This window comes from Sorex araneus, chromosome 1 (genome assembly GCF_027595985.1).
Source record: "Sorex araneus isolate mSorAra2 chromosome 1, mSorAra2.pri, whole genome shotgun sequence".
Taxonomy (NCBI): Eukaryota; Metazoa; Chordata; class Mammalia; order Eulipotyphla; family Soricidae; genus Sorex; species Sorex araneus.
Genome location: NC_073302.1, coordinates 436,880,408 through 436,904,426, shown reverse-complemented (window position 1 = coordinate 436,904,426; position 24,019 = coordinate 436,880,408). Strand labels below are relative to the sequence as shown.

General features: G+C 51.8%; 1 protein-coding gene across 1 annotated transcript; it reads right to left on the bottom strand.

Moving 5' to 3' along the window:
- Window positions 1-1,436: 1,436 nt before the first annotated feature.
- On the bottom strand, window positions 1,437-23,974 carry LOC129402521 (ras-related protein Rab-19-like). The gene is made up of 3 exons (XM_055129427.1): window positions 23,969-23,974; window positions 5,639-5,822; window positions 1,437-1,711 (listed from the first exon to the last, which is right to left on the bottom strand). The coding sequence occupies exons 1-3, from the start codon at window positions 23,972-23,974 to the stop codon at window positions 1,437-1,439; spliced, it is 465 nt and encodes a 154-aa protein (XP_054985402.1).
- Between the last annotated feature and the right edge of the window lie 45 nt (window positions 23,975-24,019).

Below are 24,019 nucleotides of genomic sequence, written 5' to 3'. Positions count from 1 at the left end.
TGACCAGTGTGCTGGGCGCAGGGCTCGGGGGCGGTCTGGGGGAGCACTCTCGGCCGTGCTCTGATCTGGAGTTGCCGGGGGCCGTCCCCGGGCAGACGGTTCCCTGCCGGTGCTGGGGTTGGCCCAGCTCCGCTGGCCCTAGGGTCCTGTGCTGCATCTCAGCAGACAACCAGCTTTGTCCAACAAGGTTTATTGCTCACGGGTCTGCAGGCCTATGAGGCCAGGATCGGTTTGATACTCGGTACAGACTGGGGTGTCTGCAGACACTGGCGACTCTGTCCCAGCTCAAGGGACAGCGGGCAGGTGACTCCGACTCTGCACAGTTAGAGTGAGTGGACGGTGTCGTGTCCGAGGAGATGGGCACACAGGGCAGCCGCTGACCCCAGCAGGACGCGCCCCCACCCTCATCAGCATTCGGGCCTGTCGCTGCTTCCTGTGCCCAGGCCGGGTTCCTGGAGATGGCTCCGGAATGTTCCAGACCTCCCGTCTCCTCCCTTGTCTTCTCATCACTCTTCAGTCAGGGCCGAAGGGGAAGCGCCCCTGGGGTACTCAGACCATCTGTGGGAGAGCCCCGGCCCCCACTGCGACCCGGGCAGCAACTTGGTATTTGCAGGAGAGAAAAGGCCCAGGGGACGTGCCAGAGCAAACCTGCCCTGTCCAGTCTGGCTGTGCCAGGGAGGCCAGCAGAGGGACTCGGCCCTCCGGTGAAGGACTAAGGCGAGTTGCAAGCAGCTCCACAGAGCATGGGTGCGGCAGAAACCAGGTACTCGGCACACACAGAGGTATTCTGCAGACACCGGGTACTCTGCAAGATACTTGGGTATGCTGCAAGATACTCAGGTACTCTGCAGACAGCAGTTCTCTGCAGACACTGGATACTCTGCAAGATACTGGGACACTCTGCAGACACCGGGGTCCCTAGCACCCATGGGGTTACTCTGCAGACACCGGTGTACTCGGCAGACACTGGATACTCTGCAAGATACTGGGACACTCTGCAGACACCGGGGTCCCTAGCACCCATGGGGTTACTCTGCAGACTCTGGGTACTCTGCAGACTCTGGGTACTCTTCAGACACCAGTGTACTCGGCAGACACTGGGTACCCTGCAAGACACCAGGGTACTCTGTAGACAGACACTGGGTACTCTGCAGGCATTGGGTACTCGGCAGACACTGGGTACTCTACACACTGGGTAATCTATAAACACTGAGACACTACAGACACTGGGGTACTCGGCAGACACTGGGATACTAAGCAGTACTAAGGCACTTGGCAGATACTGAGGTACTCTGCAGACACTGGGGTACTCTACAGACACCGAGGCCCTCAGCAAACATCGAAGTACTCTGCAGACCCTGAGTACTCTACAGTCTGGGTAATCTGCAGACACTGAACTCTACAGATATGGGTACTCGGCAGGTCCCAGAGCGCGCTCAGCAGGTGCACTGGCTCTGGTCGCTCGCAGCCTGGGGGCTGGGGGCCAGCACGATGGTTGTGGACTGGGGGAGGCTGCTCGGGGCGCTGTCGCCACACACGGGCTGGCTGTTGCGGGCGATCAGCGCCTTGGCCATGAACTGGAAGACCTCGTTGATGTTCCTGGACTCCTTGGCCGAGGTCTCGAGCGCCGCCAGGAGGCCGTGCTTCTCCGCCATTGCGCAGGCTTCCTCGAACAGCACCTGCCGCTTCTCCCACAGGTCAGACTTGGTCCCTGGGGGGAGGGAGGGAGAAGTCAGGAGCCGGTGAACCGCTTATTCCAGTTTGGTTTTTCTAAACAGACTTTGAGGATTGCATTTCAGATGGGGCCGTGGCACTCCGGCCTTCCAAGCACGAGGCCTGGAGTTGGACCCCTGAGCCGAGCTTGGTCCCAGCAGCTCCGCCCTCAGACCTGGTGCAGCAACACAGGAGCAGGTATGTGCAAGCGTCCAGCAGGGACAGTGCCACTCCCCCCAGCCCCCAGCCAGGAGCGACATCCCCTCACTGCAGTACAAGGACATTCACCCTGGCACACAAAACTCAAACACCGTCGTGGGTAGCACGAAAGGGGGCGCTGTCGAGCCCATCTTCTGCCACTGCCAACTCAGGGAAGGCCAGAGGGGCGTGTTCTCGTCTCTGCTTTCATGATAAAGAAAGCTTTTACTGGAACTCGGTGGGAGACGTGTGTGTTCAAGAGAGAACATGGGCTTGTCCACAGTGGGGACAGGCCAGCGACATCTGTGCTCGAGAACACGGGCGTGGAGAGCCAGGCCAGAGGTGCGTGTTTTAGTGGTACGACAGGTCTCTGCTCTGAAGACCTGGTGGTGCTCAGGGCTGACTCCTGGCTCTGTGCTCAGGGATCACTCCCGGCAGTGCTTGGGGACCGGATGTGGGTCAGCTGCATGCGACATCTGTGTCCTGGCCCTGTGCTTTGTCTGAGCCCTAGGATGTTTTTCCCAGTCGAGAATCTAGACAGTAAACTGCGCAGATGCGCATCCCCTCCGCACTGACAGTGTCTGTGACCCCATCTCAGCACTCTCGGAACAGGCCCAGTTCCCCAGAGAGCCCAGGACCGAGGGGGCTGGCCGAGGGGGGCGTCCAGCTCTGCACCCCCATCCCGCAGGGGGACTAGGATGACTCGAGGCGGCATCCAAAGAGAAGCTCCCAGGGACGGAGGATTTCTTGCCTGTGTTGACAGTGAAACCAGGCGGGGCCGTTTCCTCCACCTGGTTTTCATTATTGTCCCCTGAGGGGCCTTGTAGCCCACCTCTGTCTCCCAGCTCCCCCTTCACTCCCCTCCCAGGAAGAACTTGACAACAGTTGAATGGAAACCAGGATCCTTTTGCAGGAAGTTGCAAATACACAGATCCTGGGAACCACCCAGTCCCCTGTGGGCCACCTCTAGCTACTGCACGAGATCAAAACCAGGAAATCACCCCTGACATGACCCACAGACATGACTCAGAGCCCGCCAGCCACACTTGCATGCTTGTGTGTGTGTGTGTGTGTGTGTGTGTGTGTGTGCTGGAATGTGTATAAGCATGAGCATATATGTGAGTATGCATGTAGATGTGTGTACACATGTAGAGGTTTGTATATGTATCACTGTAGCCCCGTTGTTCGAAGATTTGCTCAAGCGGGCTCCAGTAACCTCTCAATGTGAGACTTGTTACTGTTTTTGGCATATGGAATACGCTACAGGGATGTTGCCAGGATCTGCCGTGTGGGCGGGATACTCTCCGTAGCTTGCCTGGCTCTCCGGGAGGGACAGAAGGAAAAAAAAAAACTATTTACGTAATAAGTGCAAATAGGGGCTTGGGGGCATGTTCGACAGTGCTCAGGGCTTACTGTGACACTGTTCAGGGTCCGCTCCTGGTGTGGTGCCAGGGATCAAGCAGGGCACGAGCAAGGCAAGGCAAGGGCCATAACCCTGCAGCACGTCTCCCACCTCTGCTCCCACTCCGTCAGGTCTGGCCCCGTGGACTGGGACAGAGCCAGTCCTCCGTCCTTCCTCCTCCTTCCCAGGCCAGCTGTGCGGCTCACCCCTCCTGCTGCCACACTCCATCCCCACACGGGCCTGTCTCTGGCATTTCTCTGGCGCCCCCGGGAATCCAGCTGCACGCAGCCAGGTGTGTGGACGCGGCCATTGCAGGGTGCAGCCACCAGTGAGCCCCACCACCCAAGGAGCACTGGAGTCAGGAGTGAGGCCCAACCAAGGGGCAAGACTCCCTGCAAGGGTCAGGACCCCAGACCTGAGTACTGCAGCCTCGTGCAGGGGCGCCCCCTGGTGGCCATAACGGGCTGACAGGGACGGGAAGGGGATGAACTATGACTGGGGTCAGTCAAACTGGCCAGTGCTATGTGGCTGGAGAGAATCTTCCAGAGTGCAGCAGGCAAAGGCAGGTCTGCTCCTGGGCACAGCCCCCACCCCAGCAGCAGCCTTGGTGTGCCAGACACAGCTGCAAGGAAGGCCTTGCAGGAGATTCAGATCCGTCTCCTTTTCTGGGGCGGGGGGGGGATAGGAAGTTTGGATGACACCTGGTGACACTCAGGGCTTAGTCCTGGTTCTGTGCTCAGGGATCACTCCTGGTGGGGCTTAGAGAACATGTGGTGCTGGGGTCGAACCCAGGTCAGCTGTGACAAGTCAAGTGCCCTCCCCGCTGTGCTGTGACTCTGCCCTCCTGAGCACGCCTGATGTGCCAGGAGTAAGTGCTCATTTTCTCATTAAATGTTGATTTGCAGGGGGGGCTCTCCTGGCAGAGTTCAGGGGGCTACTCCTGGCTGTGCGCTTGGGCTTTGAACCCAGAGTCACTGCAGACGGATCTCTCCTATCCTCATTAATCATTTTATTGTGTGTGTGGGGGGGGCGTGGGGTGGGATTTGGCTCTGTGCTCAGGAGTGCCCCCTGGCAGTGCTCGGGGAAGCCTCTGTGGGGTGGGCAGCTGCTAGCCCAAGGCCCTGCCCTCTGGATTCCTTCACACGAGGAGTCTGAGTGGTCCTGGGCTCTGTTCAGCGCAGGGGACGCCTCTGGCCCTCGGACCCTGCGGGGCAGCGGGGCAGGAAGAGCCGACAGAGGAAGCAGCCCCATGGCAGAGAGCCGAGCCCCGAGGAGGAGAAGGAAGCTCTGCTCGCACAACTGAAGCGACAGGAGTGGCCGGAAAGGGCTGGCACTTTGCTAGATGACGCCGCAGCCCGAGAGTGTCCGGGCTGACCCCGCTGCTGCCTCTCTGCTCCTGAACCCCTGTCGGGGCTGGCCAGGGGTCCTTTCGTGTGTGTGTGGAAGGGGCGGTGATTGAACCCACAGGAGGCAATGCTCAGGGCGCGCCCTGCTTGGTCCCGGGGCTCCTGGGGTGTGTTGCTGGTGGTTTTGGGGACCATGTGGTGCAGGGATGGGACCTGGTCGGCCTCAGGCAAGGCCAGGGCACTACTTCTTTTTTTTTTTTCTTTTTGGGTCACACCCAGCAATGCTCAGCGGTTATTCCTGATTTAGCAGTCAGAAATTACTCCTGGCGGTGCTTGGGGGACCATATGGGATGCTGGGAATCGAACCCAGGTTGGCTGCTTGCAAGGCAAACGCCCTACCCGCTGTGCTATCGCTCCAGCCCATGATTTACTTCTCATACTATCTCCAGCCTGCAGAGCTTTTTTTCCTTAACAAATTAGCACCCCATGCTCATGCCCCGTGGGTCAGTGACTCTGATGATCCTTCCTGGGCCAGACCTGCCCTGAGGTGCTGTCTACTGCTGTGCTTTCTGGGCTGGGGGCAGGATCCCTCTCAGGCCCAGGGGTCAAACTAGCGTCTCATCCATTCTCGGCCTGGAGTCTACCACTGATCTCCCTTCCAGCCTCAGCCCTGCTTGTTCCTTTGCCGTGTGTGTGTGTGTGTGTGTGTGTGTGTGTGTGTCTGTGTGTCTGTGTGTCTGTGTGTCTGTGTGTATGTGTATGTAGGGGGGGAAGCACCAGACATGCATCCCGCAGTGCTCTGGGCCCTGGGGGTGCTGGGAATCAAACTGAAGGCCTTTGCGCAGGCCAGGATCGGACTCGCCGGGTCCAGCTGCCTTCCGGCCACTGCCACGTGCTCCATGAGCACTGTGCGTCCCAGAGAGCTGAGCCCCAGCAGGGGGCTGGCGGGGTCCCTCAGCCTCGAGGCTCCCATACAGACCCATCAGCATGATGACCAGGTTGGTGTCTCCGTACTTCTTCACCTCCTCAACCAAGTACGGAACAGACTCGAAGGAGGAGCGCTGCGTGATGTCGTAGGCGATGATGGCCGCGTGCGCCCTGCGGTAGTAGCTCCGCGTGATGGCCCGGTAGCGCTCCTGGCCCGCCGTGTCCCACAGCTGCATCTGGAGGGGGCGGGAGAAGAGGGAGTCGGGGGCGGCCCACCTGACGGGCACAGCTCCCTCAACTCTGAAAAACACAGTTTCCTGGAGTCACACAACTGCAGGGAGGGCGCTTGCCTGCTGCTCCTGGCCAATCCGGGTTCGATCCCCGGCACCCCATAGAGGCCCCGGAACCCTCCAGGAGTGATTCCTGAGCACCACTGGGAGTGGATCAAAAAATCGAAAATAAAAGGCAGTTTCAGGGTCAGAGAGATGGTACAGCAGGAAGGCGGTGCCTTGCACGTGGCTGATACAGATTCAACCCCCGGCAGCCCCCACGGTCCCCGAGCCCTGCCAGGGGGATTCCTGAGTGGAGCCAGGAGCCACCCCCGAGTATTGGCAGTGTGGCTCCAAAATACATAAGTAAGTAAGGCGGCTCTCTGGGCCTCCTTTCTAGGATATGGGCTCAGGGATCTGGTGCCGCCTGGGTTGTTACTTCCTGTTCCTCCCCCGACACTGAGGTATGCCCAGGCTTTGGGGTCTCCACCAGAGACTGGCTGGGAGGGTGAACCTGTTGTCCTGGTTTGGTGTCTTTTGTTCTTTTTAAAAAACTCTTTTTGGTTTGGGGCCACACCCAGTGAATTTAGGGATTGTCCTCACTGGGTGCTCGCAGTTGCACCCAGATGTGCTCAGAGAATGGGCTGGAGCAGTAGCACAGCGGAAAGGGCGTATGCCTTGCAGATAGCCGACCCGGGTTCGATTCCCAGCATCCCATATGGTCCCTTGAGCACCGCCAGGAGTAATTCCTGAGTGCAGAGCCAGGAGTAACCCCTGTGCATTGTCAGGTGTGACCCAAAAAGCAAAACAAAAAACAAACCAGATGTGCTCAGAGAAGCGGGTAACGCTCTCCCTCTGGCGCTAAGATTGTGTTATTTTGTCCACACACCCAGCTCTGCTCCGGGTTTACTCCTGGCTCTGTGCTCAAGAGCTCATTCCTGCAGTGCTGAGGTTTGGACCCGTTTGATCCCTGACACTGCACAGACCCCGGACCCTGCCAGGAGGGATCCCTGAACATCATGTGACATGGCCCGAAACCAAAACCAAACAAGCAAGAGGTGTGGAAGTCGATGTGGAGGTCTTGTTCTGTTCAGCAGGGAGAACCCTTCGTAGGGCGCAGCCAAAAGAACAGACGCAGAGCCCGGAGGAGGGAGAAAAGGCATTTATTCTATGGCAGTTACAGTATTTATACCTCCCTGTTGGGAGGAGATGGTGCCAAGACCCCCAACAGAAATGCAGGGTGTGGCACGGGATTTAGCTAGTAATAAACAAATGTTGATAGGATAAGATCAGTAAGATTAGGAGTGGCAACCTTTGCTAGGTGTGGCATGGGGTTAGCTAATGATTAAACAAATAGTGACAGGATAAGATCAGTAAGGTAAAATGGCTCCCTACATCTCCCCCTGTTTTGTTTTAAATTAAATGTGGTCAGGGGAGGCATTGTCCGGTATCCCTTGTGACATAAAGACTCCATTTTTGCAGGGAGAGGAAGGAAAGGATGATTGGGTCTATGCAGGGGGCTCCTCATAGGCCCCATCAATCCTTGGTTTTGGAGTAACCTCTAAGCTATACCGGAATACCTCGCAGGGAGCCGGGCCGGGGTGTCAGCCCTCCCTTGCAGTGCTTTGCCTGGCAACCTGATCCACAAGAATAAATCCTTGGGAGCCCGGCATCCTCAAGGTAAAGAACTGGGGGAAGATGAGGTCCTACAAATCAAGCCAAAGATCCTTAAACACTCGAAAATCTCATTTGTTACTCTAAGATATTAACCCAGCCCTGGACCCAAAGTAGCACTTGCTGTAGAGTGTCCAATTGTTGCTCAACATCACGGTTGACAGTAGCCTGCATTGTCCAAAGGTGGTAAGAGTCATTTTGTCATGTTTAGACGAAGTTGTGTGTCTGGACCGAGGCTTGAAGAACTATTCCTGCAGCAGCATCAGTGGTGGTTACAGCAATGAGTCCAGGATAGCTGCGATCAGGGGCCCAAGGAATTGTCAGGAGTGCCGGAGCAGTTGTGTCAGGTCTTCAGTCAGGAGCCCTTTATCGGGGGAGCGTTGCCATTCTCTGGTCAGGTTCACTGGTAACCATATGCGATCCGGCCCTTAATAAAATTATACTGTGGGGAGAATCTTGGATTGAGAGGGAAGAATTGAGACAGGTAAATAATGCACAATCACCAGAAAAGAAAAATCTTTTTGTGAGTTATCAGAGGTAGTATGAATTTGGGACTTGGTATGAATCCAAGTCTGAAAGTGAAGAGGGAGACAGGGAGGCACTCCAATGCAGACAGGATCAAGTGAGTATCCTAGAGAAAAAATTAAAAGGTGTTTCTTCTTTATTCGGCAGCTGAGGCATCTGTGAATCCCATGGAGGGGGTAAAAGAAAGGAATCGTTAGCCCAGATACTGGGTCCTGGCATGGTCCAATCTACAACCTGTAAAAGTGGAGGGTGAGGAATGTAAGTCCAATAGATATGTTTAGCTTACTAGAATTCAAGAGGATTTCAACTGTTAATAACTATTAATGTTCTCCCAATATGAAATCTGGATTGAAAACTTCAATTTCTTTGTAGGCGCCACATTCTGATTAGAAATCTTTGTTTAGACCTGAATCTAGCAAGCTCCAAAGATACTTAGATCTTTTAAATTGCTGGGCTCCATATCACTCTGACCTCCCTTGATTTTGTTTGCCCAGATCTAAGAATTACTGACTTTAAACTAGCTCTAATACTCGAGTGTTCCACAGACAGAGAGACAGACAGTCAGACAATAAACATCACACATGTGCACAAATATATACTTGATCGATCAATCTGACTCTTCAAGAATGGCAGGAAAAAACTGATAGACTGAGAAAGGAAAGAGCAGTCCCCAGGGCAAAGTGAGCCCTGTCGGCCGATTGGGAACATTGCTCCCCGTTTCTCTGCCTGAGCAGCCAGTTTCCTGCTTGTTGAAAAAACGGGTGAAGAAAGCACTTTTGTTGATATAAGCTGGCAAAACCTTCTCAAAGTTGTTGAAAACTAAGCAGAACTAAGAAAGATAATGAGACAATTGCACACACACTAGGAGCACACGCACAAATCTTACTCCTGCACACGCTCGGACCGGTCCTTCTTTCACTCGGGTGCGCACCCCACTCACCACATTCACACTGAGACTCCCGATCCTGCCCTACGGGCATCATCTTTGGTCTTGAAGTAACGCTGGTTCCTGCTCCAGCCAGGCCAAGTCTGAATAACTGTTCTGTGAGCGAGACCACTAGTTGGTCACTCCCGACGCGGCTGACTGAGCAGAAGCAAGTTCCTGGGCAGTGGCAGAAGGGACACTGTCCTCAGAGGATTCATTTATTCTCTGGGTGGAAGTCGGTTCAGCCAGAGCAGGTGTGTCGACCTGCCTTATCAGTCGTTCGGGGAGCCAGCGGGCTACACTATCAGCAGCATCAAATATGCAGGCTGATCCTCGGCCCCATATAAGGACTGGATCAGGGCCCTTCCATAGACCACTCAGAGGGTCTTTCCACCTTACTTTTGCATAAGTGTGGCTGGTGGAAGTATGCCAGAAACGGTCTGCTGCACTGCGACCTTCTTTGTCCAGTATAAGAAAGTTCATGACAAACAAAGCATGAGATAGTAACGTCTTAGGGGAAAGTGAGGCTGGGTACAGTTCCTTTTCTGTCCGGAGCTTTTGAATATATGTTTTAAGAGTGAGATGGGCTCGCTCCACTATCCCCTGCCCTTGAGGATTATAGGGGATCCCTGTATGATGGGAAATCTGCAGCTTCTTACAAAAATGCTCAAACTTTTTTCCAGTGTATCCTGGACCATTGTCTGTTTTTATTAGCTGTGGTTTGCCCAGTACAGAAAAGCAGTGCAAGACATGAGCAATGACATTTTTTGAGGCCTCTCCAGTCTGGGCTGAGGCGCAAACAAACCCACTAAAGGTATCAATAGTCACATGCACATATTTAAGCTGCCCAAAGGAAGGAATATGAGTGACATCCATTTGCCAGATGGCATTAGGGACTAGTCCTCGGGGATTGACCCCTAAGTGAGGCACAGGTAGAAGGGATACACAGGAAGGGCACTGGCGCACAATCTGTCGTGCCTGCTCACGCGTGATTTTAAACATAAGGCGGAGAGTTTGAGCATTCAGATGGTGAAGGGCATGTGCAGTTGTGGCCTCCTGCAGCGGATCTGCTTGTAGAGTTAGCGCTGTGAAAGATCGGGTGGCCAAATCTGCCAAGTGATTACCTGCCGCCAGTGGCCCAGGGAGGTTAGTGTGGGCACGAAGATGACCTATGAAAAATGGAGCTCGCAAAAAAAAAAAAAATAAATAAAAAAAAATAAAAAAATAAAAAAAAAATAAAAAAAAAAATGGAGCTCGCCGGGAGCGAATATACTGTTGGATTTGCAAAAACAATGACGTTGCGGGGGAGGAGGGTTTTATGTAACTAATAGTCTCCAGTAATGGTATAGAGAAGGCCACATAGGCACTATCCGTGTATAAATTGAAAGGAAGAAGGGAAAAAATTTTAAAAACCATTAGAACAGCTGTGAGTTCAACCAGCTGAGCAGAGGACTCCTTTGTGGAAAAAGAAACAGTCTCACCCTCACAGGCATAGGCGGCCTGGCCATTAGAGGATCCATCAGTGAAAATCACTTTAGCCCCAGGGATAGGGCTGGTCTTAGTGACAACAGGAAAAACCCATTGATGTAAAGCCATAAATTGTATCAACTTATTGGGGGGATAATGATTATCTAAAATTCCTGAAAAGGAAGCGCAGGCAATGGGCCAATCATCAGTATTTTGAAGAAGCCAATCTATCTGTTCCTTATTGTAGGGTTGAATAACAGAAGCCGGTTCAAGACCAAAGTGTCTGCGAGAGAAACCCCTTCCTTCAATAATTAAGGATGCCACTAAGAGATAGTAGGGTACAAGAACTTTCTTTGGTGTGGCAGGAAGGTGAATCCAAGAAACAGGGTTTTCCTGCCAAATTAAGCCTGTGGGAGAATGAGGAGTAGCGAAGATAAGGAGGTGAAAAGGGCGCTGATAATCTAGAGAGCAAACAAAGTGACCTTCAATCGCTTTTTCTATGAGAACTAGGGATTCTCGGGCTGCTGGTGTCAGACTCCGAGGGGAAGAAGGGTCAGCATCACCGCGCAAAAGGTCATACAGGGGCATAAGGTCTCCTTTGATAAGTTTCAGATAGGGACTGAGCCATGTAATATGCCCAAGCAGTTGTTGAAAATCATGTAGTGTCTTTAATGAAGTAAGCTTCAGCTGCGTTTTTTGCAAAAGTACACGGGACCCCTGAAGACGAAATCCAAGAAAGGTATAAGGGTCAGCGATCTGAATTTTTTCGGGGGCAATTTGAAAGCCAGACTGAGTAAACGCACGGATCACCTGATTGCAACAGAGCATAGTGGCCTGTGGGTCAGATCCAGCAAGCAATATATCATCCATATAATGGATCATATAGATGTCGGGCCATTGTGCCCTAATGGGAGCAAGAATTTGAGCTACAAATTTTTGACACAGTGTGGGGCTATTTGCCATTCCCTGGGGTAAAACCTTCCATTGAAAACGTTGCATGGGCTCTTTATAATTAATAGCTGGCAAACTAAAGGCAAAACGGGGGCGATCATCAGGATGCAAGGGAATTGAGAAGAAGCAGTCTTTTAAATCGAGTACTATCTTATACATTTCTGAAGGGATGGCTGCTGAAGCGCCCCGAAAATGACCATGGTTTTATTTACTGCTCGTAGATCCTGTAGCAGTCGCCAACTGCCGTTTTTCTTTTTTATAACAAAAATGGGTGTGTTCCAGGGGGAAGAGGTGGGTTCTATGTGTCCCGCTGCGAGTTGTTCCTGCACTAACAACCTGGCGGCCTGTAATTTTTCAGTGGGAAGCGGCCACTGGTCCACCCATACAGGCTCATTGGACTTCCATATGATCTTATCCGTATGGGGTGCAGGAGGAGCCGTGGCAGTTACTGAAAATAAACCTAAGCCTGCGCGGTCATTTTTCACTGGGTCGAGGGCTAGCGGTGCAGGCGTGCCCTGGAGGTATTTTCCTAGAACCTTTCCGGGAGAATAACCTGCTGCAAGGAGCATGTCTAGGCCCTTGGCATCAATTAGTATAAGGTCCATTTGTGAAAGAATATCCCTGCCCCAGAGATTGAGTGGGAGCCCGGGCAGAACATAGGGGCGTACCATCCCGGATTTTCCCTCCTTGGTGCGCCAATCAAGCGTAAATGAGCTTAACATAGGGTTTTGGGATTGACCTATACCCTGAAGGTGAGTCAGTGAGGGGGTGAGGGGCCACCTTTTTGGCCAGTCTTTTTCAGCAATGACCGTTACATCCGCACCAGTGTCAATCAGACCTAAAAATTCCTTCCCGTTGATCTCTAAAGTCATCAAGCCCTTGTGATTAAGAATGTGTTGGGCAAAAAATGCAAAAGTCTCTGACATTGGGGGTGGTTTTTGTACTGTTGTTATTGGAATGAGTATTAGCTGTGCTAGCCACGCGCCAGCGTCCAAGACTGAAAATGGGGAGAGTGATTCAACTACTACTCCAATCTGCCCTTGAAAATCAGCATCTATAATCCCGGGGAGTACTTGCACGCCCTGAGGGAGCATATTGCCTCGCCCAATAATTAGGCCAAAAGTTCCAGATGGCAAAGGGCCACAGGCGTTGACATACACTATCTGGGGTCCCTGTTCTTTAACTAATATTGTGCGGGAGGTGGCACAGAGATCCAATCCGGCTGAGTATGGGATGGCTCTGCAGAGGGATTGGGTGCTGATGGGTTGAACAGCCCATGATTTTGAGGTGCCCCGGTCATGGGAGAGGGAGCGAATTGGGGGCTGGACGCTGTTGGAATATTTCCCCTTTTCCAGCTGCCTTCTGGAGTTTTGTCACAGAAACCTAGCTGATCTTTGACCCCGCAGATCTAAGGTGCTAGCCAGGTTTGATTTGACATTGTAGATTCCAGGCTGCAGCCCAGCCTGGTCTTTGGGATGTAAATCCGAGTGCTTTCAGCCCAAAGAAGGCTTCCCTTTTGTTTTTGTATCTTCTTTCCGGGGGCCTAGATTAGCAGGCCTGCAGATACAAGAGAATTATGTTGCCTCAATGTTCTTCCTGTAAGATCTTTTGGTGCTTTTGGTGACGTCAATGTATTGCGCCCTTTGGAAGGGCCATGATCAATAAAAGGGGGAGAGAAGGTGAGGGGGGGAAAAGTGTATAGGGGCGGAAAGTGTATAGGCGCGGAAAGGATAGAGAGGATGGAGAGTGTATAGAGGGAAGACTGGAATAAACTGCAAGTGAGACCGACCATCTTGGCTCCGTTCCTTCCTTCGCCTGCCACATCTTCGCCATCAACCTCCCCGGGGTGGGGGAAGTGGCTGGAGGCTACCGAACTCGGGTGGCGGGAGAGACAGCTGCTGCCCTAGGCCCTGTGCCTGGCTCGGTGCGGTGAGGCGTCCCTTCCCTCACCCGCGCCTTTTCTTTTTATTTTTAACAACTGGCGTCCCTGTGCGTGCACGAACCTCCAACCGGTGTGCAACTAAAGGTAAGAATAGCGTTCGGTAGAACTCCACTCTAGAAAAGTTTGGTGGGAGAACAGAATTTTGTGGTGCAGTGAATTAAAATACTAGACTTACTGCCCCAGTAAGATGGGACAAAAACAGTGCCGCGAGAAGTCCGCTCAAAATTTTTCGCGCCAAACTGAACGTGGCAAGTTTTTTATTGAATTAATTAAGCATTTTGCAAAGAGAACTGGGCATCGTGTTTCTCGGGACCAACTCCGGTCCTGCCTAAAAATTGTCTATAAGTTTTATCCTTGTTTTCCAGATAAGGGTACTTTAGAGCCTAAGGTTTGGGAAAAAATTAAGGATAATGTCTTTAGGGAATTTAAAGGAGGGGCTAAAATCCCCAAACAATTCTGGGTAACTTGGGAAATCATTAATTCCATTCTCAAAGCTTTGGAAGATACCTCCGAGGAGGAGGAAGTTAGATATGCTATGGGAGGCTTTCCTCAGGAGTTAAACAGAGAGGATTTTAAATTTGAGGATGAAGTAAAGAAAGTTTCTACTACGGAGAGAGCCTTACCCTCAGCTCCTCCCATACCCAAGCCTAGAAAGAAGCCTGATGCTCAATGCTTGGCTGCTCCCGTACCCAAACCCCGAAAGCAGCTCAAGGCGTTTCCAGTGCAGACACGTTCTCAGAGCAAAAATCGCTCTGCCACTGATGAATTAACGTTCTCTACTGATGTTAGGCCAGAGAGACCACCACCTCCCTTGTATGACCCCACTTCTAGTGAATCAGAGGAAAGTGATGGGTATGATGAGCCAGCTACCACTTCCTCAGATCCTGAGTCTGAGAGCGGCTTGGTAGAGGAGGCTTCTCACAGGAGCCGCCGCCCTTCAACCAAGCGGCCTCCAGGTCGCTCGGGACATGCTCCCGATAGAAGCTTACAGCTGAGACCTCTCGACCGTAAATGGTCAATTCCACCCAGACCCCATGAGCTCCATCTCTTTTTTCCCATCCAGCTGGAGGAAAATCAGCCTCCATCTTATGAAGGGTTAGGAATGGATTCACTCAGTAATTTTAAAAAGGCCTGTGCCTTGTACGGACCTACATCTCCGTACTGTAAGGAGTATCTTACAGGCTGGAGCAAAAAGGCTCATTGGGTACCTCAAGATTTTCACGTGGTTGCTAAGACGTGCTTAAGCCCTTCTCAGTATATGCAGTGGAGGATGTGGTTCAGTGATGAGGCCAAGGCAAAACTACAGAGCCTAGGCCACGCTGGACGAAAATTTTCAGGGATTAAATTGACTTATGAGATGTTAATAGGTGAAGGGAAATGGCACGACCCTAAAAAGCAAGTCACCTTGCCTTGTGCTGTGTTTGCCCACGTCCGTGATATCGCCTTGTGGGCCTGGGAGAGGATTGATGCAGACGCTGAATTCAAGGGAAGCTATACAAAGATTATCCAGGGAGTCTCAGAGCCTTATGCAGACTTCATAGGGAGATTGATGGAAGCCATAGAAAAGCAGGTGAAAGGAAAGGAAACTCAGGAGCTTTTGTCCAAACAATTGGCCTTTGAAAATGCTAATGAGGATTGCCAGGCCATTTTGCGCCCCATTAAGGAGAAGGAGGATATTATGGGGTACTTGAAGGCATGTCGGAATGTTGGTTCTATCAAACATCAAGCAGGTATTAATGCTGTTGAGGCTTATGCCATACAGAGGCAAGATAAGGGCAAGTGCTTTAATTGTGGGAGATCAGGCCACTTCCGCAAGGACTGCAGGGCACCTCCAAACCGTGCCACTGTGAGAGCGCCACCTGGACCTTGTCCACGATGCCGTAAAGGAAACCATTGGGCCAGAGATTGTCCCTCCAATCTTGGTGTGGCTGCTGACCCCAATTCGGGAAACTTGCAGTGGGGCCAGCCCCAGGCCCCGCAAAATCAGGGGATGTTCCCAGCTGCAGCCCTTTTCCCCAGTATGGAGCTTCAGAGCTCCAGTTCGTAGATTCACTGCAACCAGCCACGGCAGGGAGCAATGCCTTGGATATTCCCTGCCCTGATACAGTTACCATCTGCCTCACCCAGAGTCCCGACACATTAAATTCTGAAGTAAAGGGACAAGATTTGAGCCCCCAGGTAGAAAGGGAGCTTGCTCAAGTGAACCTTGCAAGCAGCACATCAGGTTTTCATGGTTGTCTGGAGGATTTCCTGACAGTGAAGGTAAAGGCGTCGCCAATCTCTGACGCCACTCATGGAGTGCATCTAGAATCTCAAGGACAAGCGGCTGAGTTCAGGGAACAGGAAGCTATCCCGTGTATGGGACATGCGGAGCTGAGTTCTATACCTAATGGGCAACAGGTTTTGAGCCAGGATAAAAGTAAGGAAATTTGGAATCAAAGAGTCGTGTCTGTTGGTGAATTTGCACTGGCTAACCGAGCAGAACTCTGTGTAAAAGGGCTCAGCTACCCTGAGAGGCCTCAGTCAGGCCAGAGGTGGAGAAAGCCTTGTCTAGTTTCTAGTCTCAATTCCCAAGATCATCTGCCAGGAACTCAGTCTGGACAACCAAATCTCAGGTTTTTTATCAGAACCTGTGGTGATGTGCCAGTTCCAAGGAAGGTTATTCAAAGATTCAGGCTGGTACAGTTTTATTTTTGGGGAAGTGAACTTCCACTTCTAGTTCATGAGATGCCACCTCTGGGAAAACGGCTTCAGGGCCAGTGGGTACGTGGTTATTCTCCCACTCGGCAATTGCTTATTGACCCAGGAGGCACAGAGACGCCTCATTCCTGGGTGCTCACCCACTCAGCCACTACAGATGCTGAGTCTGGTGAGGGACAGAAGGCATTGTCACTAGGATACTTCTGCTTGTGTGTGTGTGTGTGTGCATAGTTATGAAGCAGGTTATTCTGGATATCAGAAAAGAGCTTCCAATGAGGGCTATAACTTGCCACATTGGTTTCTTCATTGCCCATGTGCCAGGGCTGGCTAATATCATCTCAAACTCAGTTTATGTTGTTGGTTTCTTCCCTGGTATTATGACTGTCTTTAAATGCATCAAACACTATAGTTCAAAAATTGCTTCAGCAGCTACAAGCTGTTTTACAAAAGTGCTCTGAATTTTTTTTTCCTTTTCCTTTGTTACTCATATCAGATCTCGTGCTGGTCTTACTGGATCATGACTTGAGCACAGTTTTTTTAAAAAAAAAAAAAAAAAGGAGGTATGCCCCGTTTGACTCCTTGTCCTTGACATTGTTTTCTTTAAAATTTTTGAATTTACCTCAAGGAGAGCCATTTACAACAGCTGAAAGGCATTTCCAGGAAGGTGCACAGGCTCAAGAGACTACTAATTCTCCTATTTGGATTAAAATTGACAAATTGGATAGCAGGGGGACTCCTCATTCGAGGAAAAGGCTATGTTTTTCTTTCAACAGATATCTCTACCAAGAAACTTTGGGTCCTGTTTTGCATTTTGTCAGGAGCCGAATTCATCTGCCTGCTTTAACTTTCAGAACTTTGCAGTTTTACAACCCTCCAAATTCCAGCCACAAGCCACCGCCAAACTGATTTCAGCTGGCAGCCACAAGAAAACCAGAGGAGGAGTTTGCATCAGAGAGCCTGCAGCAAAGGCCTCTAACTCCTCTAACATATCATGAGGTCACATTTAGAGCATTCCTTGTATCTTTCTTTCACAGGCTGTAGAATGGAAAACGCCAGGACCCCATATTTTGGATTGACAATTCCTTCCTTTTACCCTTTCTTTGGAATTCACAGGTGCCTCAGTTTCTGAAGGAGGAAGGAATGACTTTTAATAGGAAAACCTTTTAATTTCTTTCTAGAATAACTGTTTGTGTCGGAATTCCCCCTGTCTCTTTCTCTACCTCTAGGCATGGAGACATACCAAACCCCAATGGTTGAAGCCTCTAATAACTTTAAAAAAGTATTTTTTCCAAACACAAGCTAGGTTACACAGATATGACTGCCAGTGAACCTGACCAGAGAATGGCTGCATTCCCCTGCTGAAGGACTCCTGACAGAAGTTGTGATGCTCCTGTTCCAGTGCTCCCTGCCTGATCCAGTACTTCATGAAGTTCATCAGACTCCTATAGCTGCTCCTCTAGGACTCATTGCTGTGACCACTACTGCTGCTGTTGCGGAAACAACTCTTCAATTCTGATCCAGACACTTCATTTCTTCAGAATGGGACTGAATGACTCTCATCATTGGTGACTTTCCTCACCCTTGGACAGTGTAGGACAATTGGACGCTTTATTACAAGTACTGCTCTGGCCAAGGGTCGGACTGAAATTTTACTACAATTTATAAGACTGTATTGTGTTTGGAATTGTTCCTCTATTTCAAATTTTTATAATTTTGTAAACAGAAAAGGGGGAGTTGTTGGATATCATTGGTTCTCCCCTTGCCACTAGGAGCTTAGGTATATCGGCCACGCCCATCAAAGTTATGTTCATACAGACAAAAGAGTAGAAATAAGCCTGGTATGGCAATTTAAAGATAATCAGTGTATGGATGCAATAGATTTTTTCTTACTGCATCATTTTAATTTGGATTTTTAACCTGATGTATTTTAACAGAAATTTAACTCTTCCTGTTTTAGCTTGTATGCCCTTTTGATTTCCTGTAGATTAGAATTATGCTTTATTTTGTATAACACTCATGTTGTAAGATTTGACTGAATTTTTATGGGGTAATGTTAAGAATCATTTGTTAGCATATAATATATATATGAACAGTTAGAATAATGGATTTGTAAATTCATAGTACCTGTAATAACTATTCTTCTGGTATTGGGTTTTCAGTTATATGGCAAAGTATTTTTGATGAGTTAAATCTATGATTTTATATGTATGAGTGAGATATTGTCTTTCTCCTCTCTTCCTGTCTTTTGAATAGTTTAGTTTATAGCCATTTCTTTTTGTATGGACAAAGGAAGACATTTAATATTATGCCTTTGCAATTGGGATTTAATTGGCTTTGAATATTATTAATTCCCGGGCATCTGCTTTCTTGACTCTAGCCTTGGTTGCCCTCAGTTCCTAGCCCTCTAAAAGGCAGGGTCCCAACGTGGGACGAAGAAGGACCCAGGGCAAGCGGTAAGTTGTGTGCTACCCTGGCATCGAGATGGGCCTGGCCAAAGCTCCTAATGCTTAACTATATGTTAAGAGCTTGGTCATGGGGTGTAATGTCATGATCCAAAAGCGACGAGACAGGGCCCTGCTAGGGCTAGGAAAGACTAATCTGGCCTGAGCGCTGTAGTCTGAGATCGAAGTGACTCCCGGAGAGCAATTCTAAAAGTTTAATGCATCTCTTGCTATGCCCATACAAAATGATTAATATTGTGAATGCTTATATGTTTTCAGACAAGGAGAGGAGAAACACAACCATTGGGATTTCATCCTTGGATGGGTCCTGCTGAAAGAGTATCTGTCCTAGAGAATAGGTGTTCTGCTAGTGTTATTGAACCTTTTGTGCCTAGTATTTTATTTTATGGTTAAAATCTGTTCTAAACAAAAAGGGGGGAGATGTTGGAATATTTCCCCTTTTCCAGCTGCCTTCTGGAGTTTTGTCACAGAAACCTAGCTGATCTTTGACCCCGCAGATCTAAGGTGCTAGCCAGGTTTGATTTGACATTGTAGATTCCAGGCTGCAGCCCAGCCTGGTCTTTGGGATGTAAATCCGAGTGCTTTCAGCCCAAAGAAGGCTTCCCTTTTGTTTTTGTATCTTCTTTCCGGGGGCCTAGATTAGCAGGCCTGCAGATACAAGAGAATTATGTTGCCTCAATGTTCTTCCTGTAAGATCTTTTGGTGCTTTTGGTGACGTCAATGTATTGCGCCCTTTGGAAGGGCCATGATCAATAAAAGGGGGAGAGAAGGTGAGGGGGGGAAAAGTGTATAGGGGCGGAAAGTGTATAGGCGCGGAAAGGATAGAGAGGATGGAGAGTGTATAGAGGGAAGACTGGAATAAACTGCAAGTGAGACCGACCATCTTGGCTCCGTTCCTTCCTTCGCCTGCCACATCTTCGCCATCAACCTCCCCGGGGTGGGGGAAGCGGCTGGAGGCTACCGAACTCGGGTGGCGGGAGAGACAGCTGCTGCCCTAGGCCCTGTGCCTGGCTCGGTGCGGTGAGGCGTCCCTTCCCTCGCCCGAACGGCCCATGATTCTGAGGTGCCCCAGACACGGGGGAGGGAGCGGACTGGGGGCCCTGGGGCTGGCCCTGTGCCCAGTTTCCCGGCCTGGCCTTCTGGCGGCACTCTGACGCCCAGTGGAAACCCTGTTTGCACTTAGGGCAAGGACTTCTAGGTCTGGGCCGCGATTTTTTATTGGGACAGTTTAAGAAATGTCCAGGCTGCCGACAGCCAAAGCACAGCTTGTTCTGACTGCTCGATGGTTGAATAGAGAACTGTTTGAAGGCAGCCCCTATAGCATGCCCTATTTTTTGGGTGGTGGGATCAACCTCGGAGCATAGCCGAATGTATTCTGAGAGGGTCTTCCCATGCTTATAGGGGCGGAGTGTGGCCTGGCAGATGGGATTAGCATTCTCATAGGCCAAATGGCGGATCAGCTCATTATCCGTCTCTTCGTTTCCCATGAGTTTTTCAGCCGCCTCCGTGAGGCGCCCTATGAAATCACTATAGGGCTCGTTAGCTCCCTGACGAACCTTGGCTAAGGATGTTACCACCGACCCTTTAGAGGGAAGTGCCTTCCAGGCCCGGAGGGCAGCCACATGTATTTGGGCAAGTAGCCCTGGGGGAAATTGAGCCTGCACCTCATTAGAATCAAAGGGTGCCTGACCCTGAAATTTAGCAAAGATCCAGGATGAGGAAGAGCCTCCTGCCTCGACGTGCGCCATTTCTTGGCATCGTTCTAAATAATCTGCTTTCCACAAGAGATAGTCTCCCCTACTCAGGACAGCCTTAGCGACTGAGAACCAGTCCTTCAGCGTGAGCCATCCCTCACAAAAGGAGTCCAAAAGGCCAAGCGTAAAAGGAGCAGTGGGGCCGCAAGAAGAGACAGCAGCCTTTAAATCTTTCAGGTCTTCGAATTTCAATCTACGGTAGCTTTGGCGGATTGGTGCCTGCGGAGCTACGTCCTGAGGGGAATTTTCCTCTTGGGAATGTGCCCCTTCCTCAGGCTGATCGGCCTCCTCAACTTCTCTGTCTGAGGGATCATCATCAGGTGGAGCCGTGGCAGAGGTGGGGTATATGGGGGCCCGAGAATGGGACCTGGTAACTGGGAAGGCAGCCATAGGTTTTGAAGCTATAGTGTGGCAGGGCGGAGGAGAGACCGAGTTTGCACTAGATTCTTGGGAGAGGGTAGAAGGCTGCAGGGCACTCACTAGTTCCTGAACCAGCTGCCTTATTAAGGCAGCGGTGTCCTGGGCAAGCTGGCGGGGTGCCTCACTGGCGTATGGGGGATTAAAAAAGGCAGTGTCATGGGACAGATAATGGAGTGGTGGAGCTGACGGCTGACACCTCTCCTCCTCATCTACCTGGGTAGCCTTGTCCTCCAGCTTACACCTCTCCTCCTCATCTACCTGGGTAGCCTTGTCCTCCAGGGGCAAGGATTTAAGTTCCGGAGGAGAGGGATCGGGGATATCAGAAGTCACAGGATAAAGTCTCGGAGGTGCCTCTGCGCGGGAGGAGTCAGTCCCCTGCATGGGGGGTGCCTCATCCAAAAAGACTGAGGAAGCCTCTGAATTCTGAACTCTGGGTGAAGCTTCACCCAGCCCTACCTGGCAGCGCTTCCCGGGGGGAGAGACAAATGGCTCTTCCTCTCTGAGCCCCTCGAGGAGGGAAGGGTGGGTGCTCGGGGAACATATGGGATGCTGGGGATCAAACCTGGGTCGGCTCATGCAAGTCAAACGGCCTGCCCACTGTACTATGGCTCCAGCCCCTCACATATTACTTTTTTAAAATATATTTATTTCTTATTTTGCTTTTTGGGTCACACCCAGCGATACACAGGGGTTACTTCTGGCTCTGCACTCAGGAATTACTCCTGCAGTGCTCAGGGGACCATATGGGATGCTGGGAATCGAAGCAGGATCGGCCACATGCAAGGCAAACACCCTACCTGCTGTGCTATCGCCCCAGCCACTCAAGTATTACTTTTTAGCACTGAAGAACTCCAGGCTAAAGAACCTCTCTCCAGCCTGACGTCAGCAATAATGACCCCTTCAAGTCCAGGGAGCTGCTTTTTTTTTTTTTAAGTAACAGATTTTATTTAGAGGCTTTTGAGGATGGGAGGAAGGGATAAGAAAGGGAGAGAGAGGGAAGAGTAACGCGCTGAAGAGAGAACGAGGGCTTCTCCAAGGGTGGAGGAAGCCCCTGCACATACCCGAGCTTTAGACGCAAAAGTATGAAAGCATGGAAGTACACATCTCCAGAGGGGAGATGCGGGTGACACGTGTGCTCGGGCGACACATGTGCCGGCCACGCGGGCGCAAACACAAGTGGGGAGGGAGAATAATGCCCTAGGCTCTAGAAGCCGGTCCTTCCCTTCCGCTGGAAAACCTAGTTTCTGCAGGTGGCTGGTGCATTTCAATGTGCAAAAGGAATTTCCATCCTGAAGATATGAAAAGCTTGTTTCAGGATCCCCTAGCCTTCCCAGCCTGGGCACTTTGCTTGGCAAACTTTGGTACTCGTTTGAGGGGTTTTGTTGTCAGGTTTTTGTGGTGTCCCTGGCCATGCAGCTTCAGGTTTGTGTCCTGTGTTAGCGGCCAGGTGGCAGGGTCAGGTGTTTACCCTTTCCAGATGGCCCTGTGCTTGACCACGCACTCCCCCCCTTCTCTCCCCCTGGGCAGGGAAAGGGATGTCTCTATTTTGATTTTGCTTCCCCTCCCCTCCCCATTCCTGGCTAAAGTGGAAGTCAGCCTGACCTCTGGGGTCAGCCTTGTCCCCAAAATCTGGTCTTGGAGGCATCTGAGCCTTCATTGTGGCCCTGTGCCGGGGTGGGGTGTGGCGGGGGTCCCTGCTGTCCGGAAGGGGGTCGTGCGAGGTGCTGTACAGGAAGCTCTCTGGCCGCAGAGAGCGTCGGGCTGAGGCGCTTGCCGTGGGTGCTGCTGTCGGGTCCCTCCCTGGCACGTGGTCCTTGAGTGCAGTTGGGGAGGCCAGAGCAGCCCTGGGTGTGGCCCAGACAGCAGCAGAAGGCTTTGGTATCTGTGCGAGTCGCACCCAGGGCTTCTGCCATGCCAGGGCTGTGCTCGGTGCCGGTTCAGTTTCCACCCCCCCTTTTGGGCCATACCTGGCTGTGCTAAGGGCCACTGCTGACCGGGCTGGGGCGTCTACACGGGGCTGCCAGGGATTGAACCTGGTTGGGCCGCGAGAAAGGCAGGCGCCCGCCCCGCTGTGCCGCCTCTGCAGCCCAGCTGCTGCTCACTAAATGCACCCGGTGTCCCGGCACCTGCCCGCCAGCAGCGGTTTCATTCTCAGCAGTCAGAGGTTGGCGCTATCTAGGTGTCTTGGAGGAGGAAACAGTCACTCTTGCCTGTGGCTTCCTGGGGGGCCTGTTGTGCAGCACAGGCTCTCCTTCATCCCTGCCCCCTCCCCCCACTTCCCTCCACTACTTCCTGCAGCCCTAGAAGGAGCAATATGCACTTCCCCCATTGGGGGGCAAAGCGGGGTCCCTCCCATCAGTGCTCAGGGCTCTGCTTGGGGGGCCATATGTGCTGCTGGGGGTTGGAACCCAAAGACAAAACCCAGAAACCTGGGAGGAAGGCCAGAGAGAGAGTCCCGGGGCTGAGCCTCGCATCCCACTGACCCTGATGAGAAGCCCCCTGCATCTTGTATTGTCCGCGAAGAACCACTAGGGGTCACTCCTGAGCACAAAAGAAGGAGTATCTCCTGAGCACTCCTTGATGTGCCTGCTCCCGCACACACACCCCTCCCTCAAAACCACCCCCAAAATCTAGTGAGAAGAAATTGGGGTTTGGGGCCGTACCCTGCAGTGTTCAGGAGCTAATCCCCGTTGGTGCTCAGGGACCTCGTGTGGTGCAGGGCTGACCCCGGTCGGCTGGTACAGGTAAGAGCCTTCCCCCCGTGCTCTCTTGGATGGTGGAATTGGGATCGTAGATTCCTTTCGTACGTAACCGACACCAAGTGCTGCAGGAGGCGCCTTTGGGGGAGGGCAGGCCACACCCGGTGGTGCTCGGGGATCACTCCTGGGGGTCCTTGGGCCTCAGGGCTCAGGAGCAATCCTGGGGGAGCACTCTCGGCCGTGCTCTGAACTGGAGTTGCCGGGGGCCGTCCCCGGGCAGACGGTTCCCTGCCGGTGCTGGGGTTGGCCCAGCTCCGCTGGCCCTAGGGTCCTGTGCTGCATCTCAGCAGACAACCAGCTTTGTCCAACAAGGTTTATTGCTCCCGGGGTCTGCAGGCCTACGGGGCCAGGATCGGTTTGATACTCGGTACACACTGAGGTATCTGCAGACACTGGCTACTCTGTCCCAGCTCAAGGGACAGCGGGCAGGTGACTTCGACTCTGCACACTTAGAGTGAGTGGACGGTGTCGTGTCCGAGGAGATGGGCACACAGGGCAGCCACTGACCCCAGCAGGACGCGCCCCCACCCTCACCGGCATTCGGGCCTGTCGCTGCTCCCTGTGCCCAGGCCGGGTTCCTGGAGA

Bases quoted from the DNA above. Each gene is read 5' to 3' on its own strand.
- LOC129402521 (XM_055129427.1), bottom strand. The intron at 1,712-5,638 runs GTCTGTATGGGA...CCCTCCCCCCAG, and splicing joins CCTGGTCATCATGCTGATGG to GGACCAAGTCTGACCTGTGG.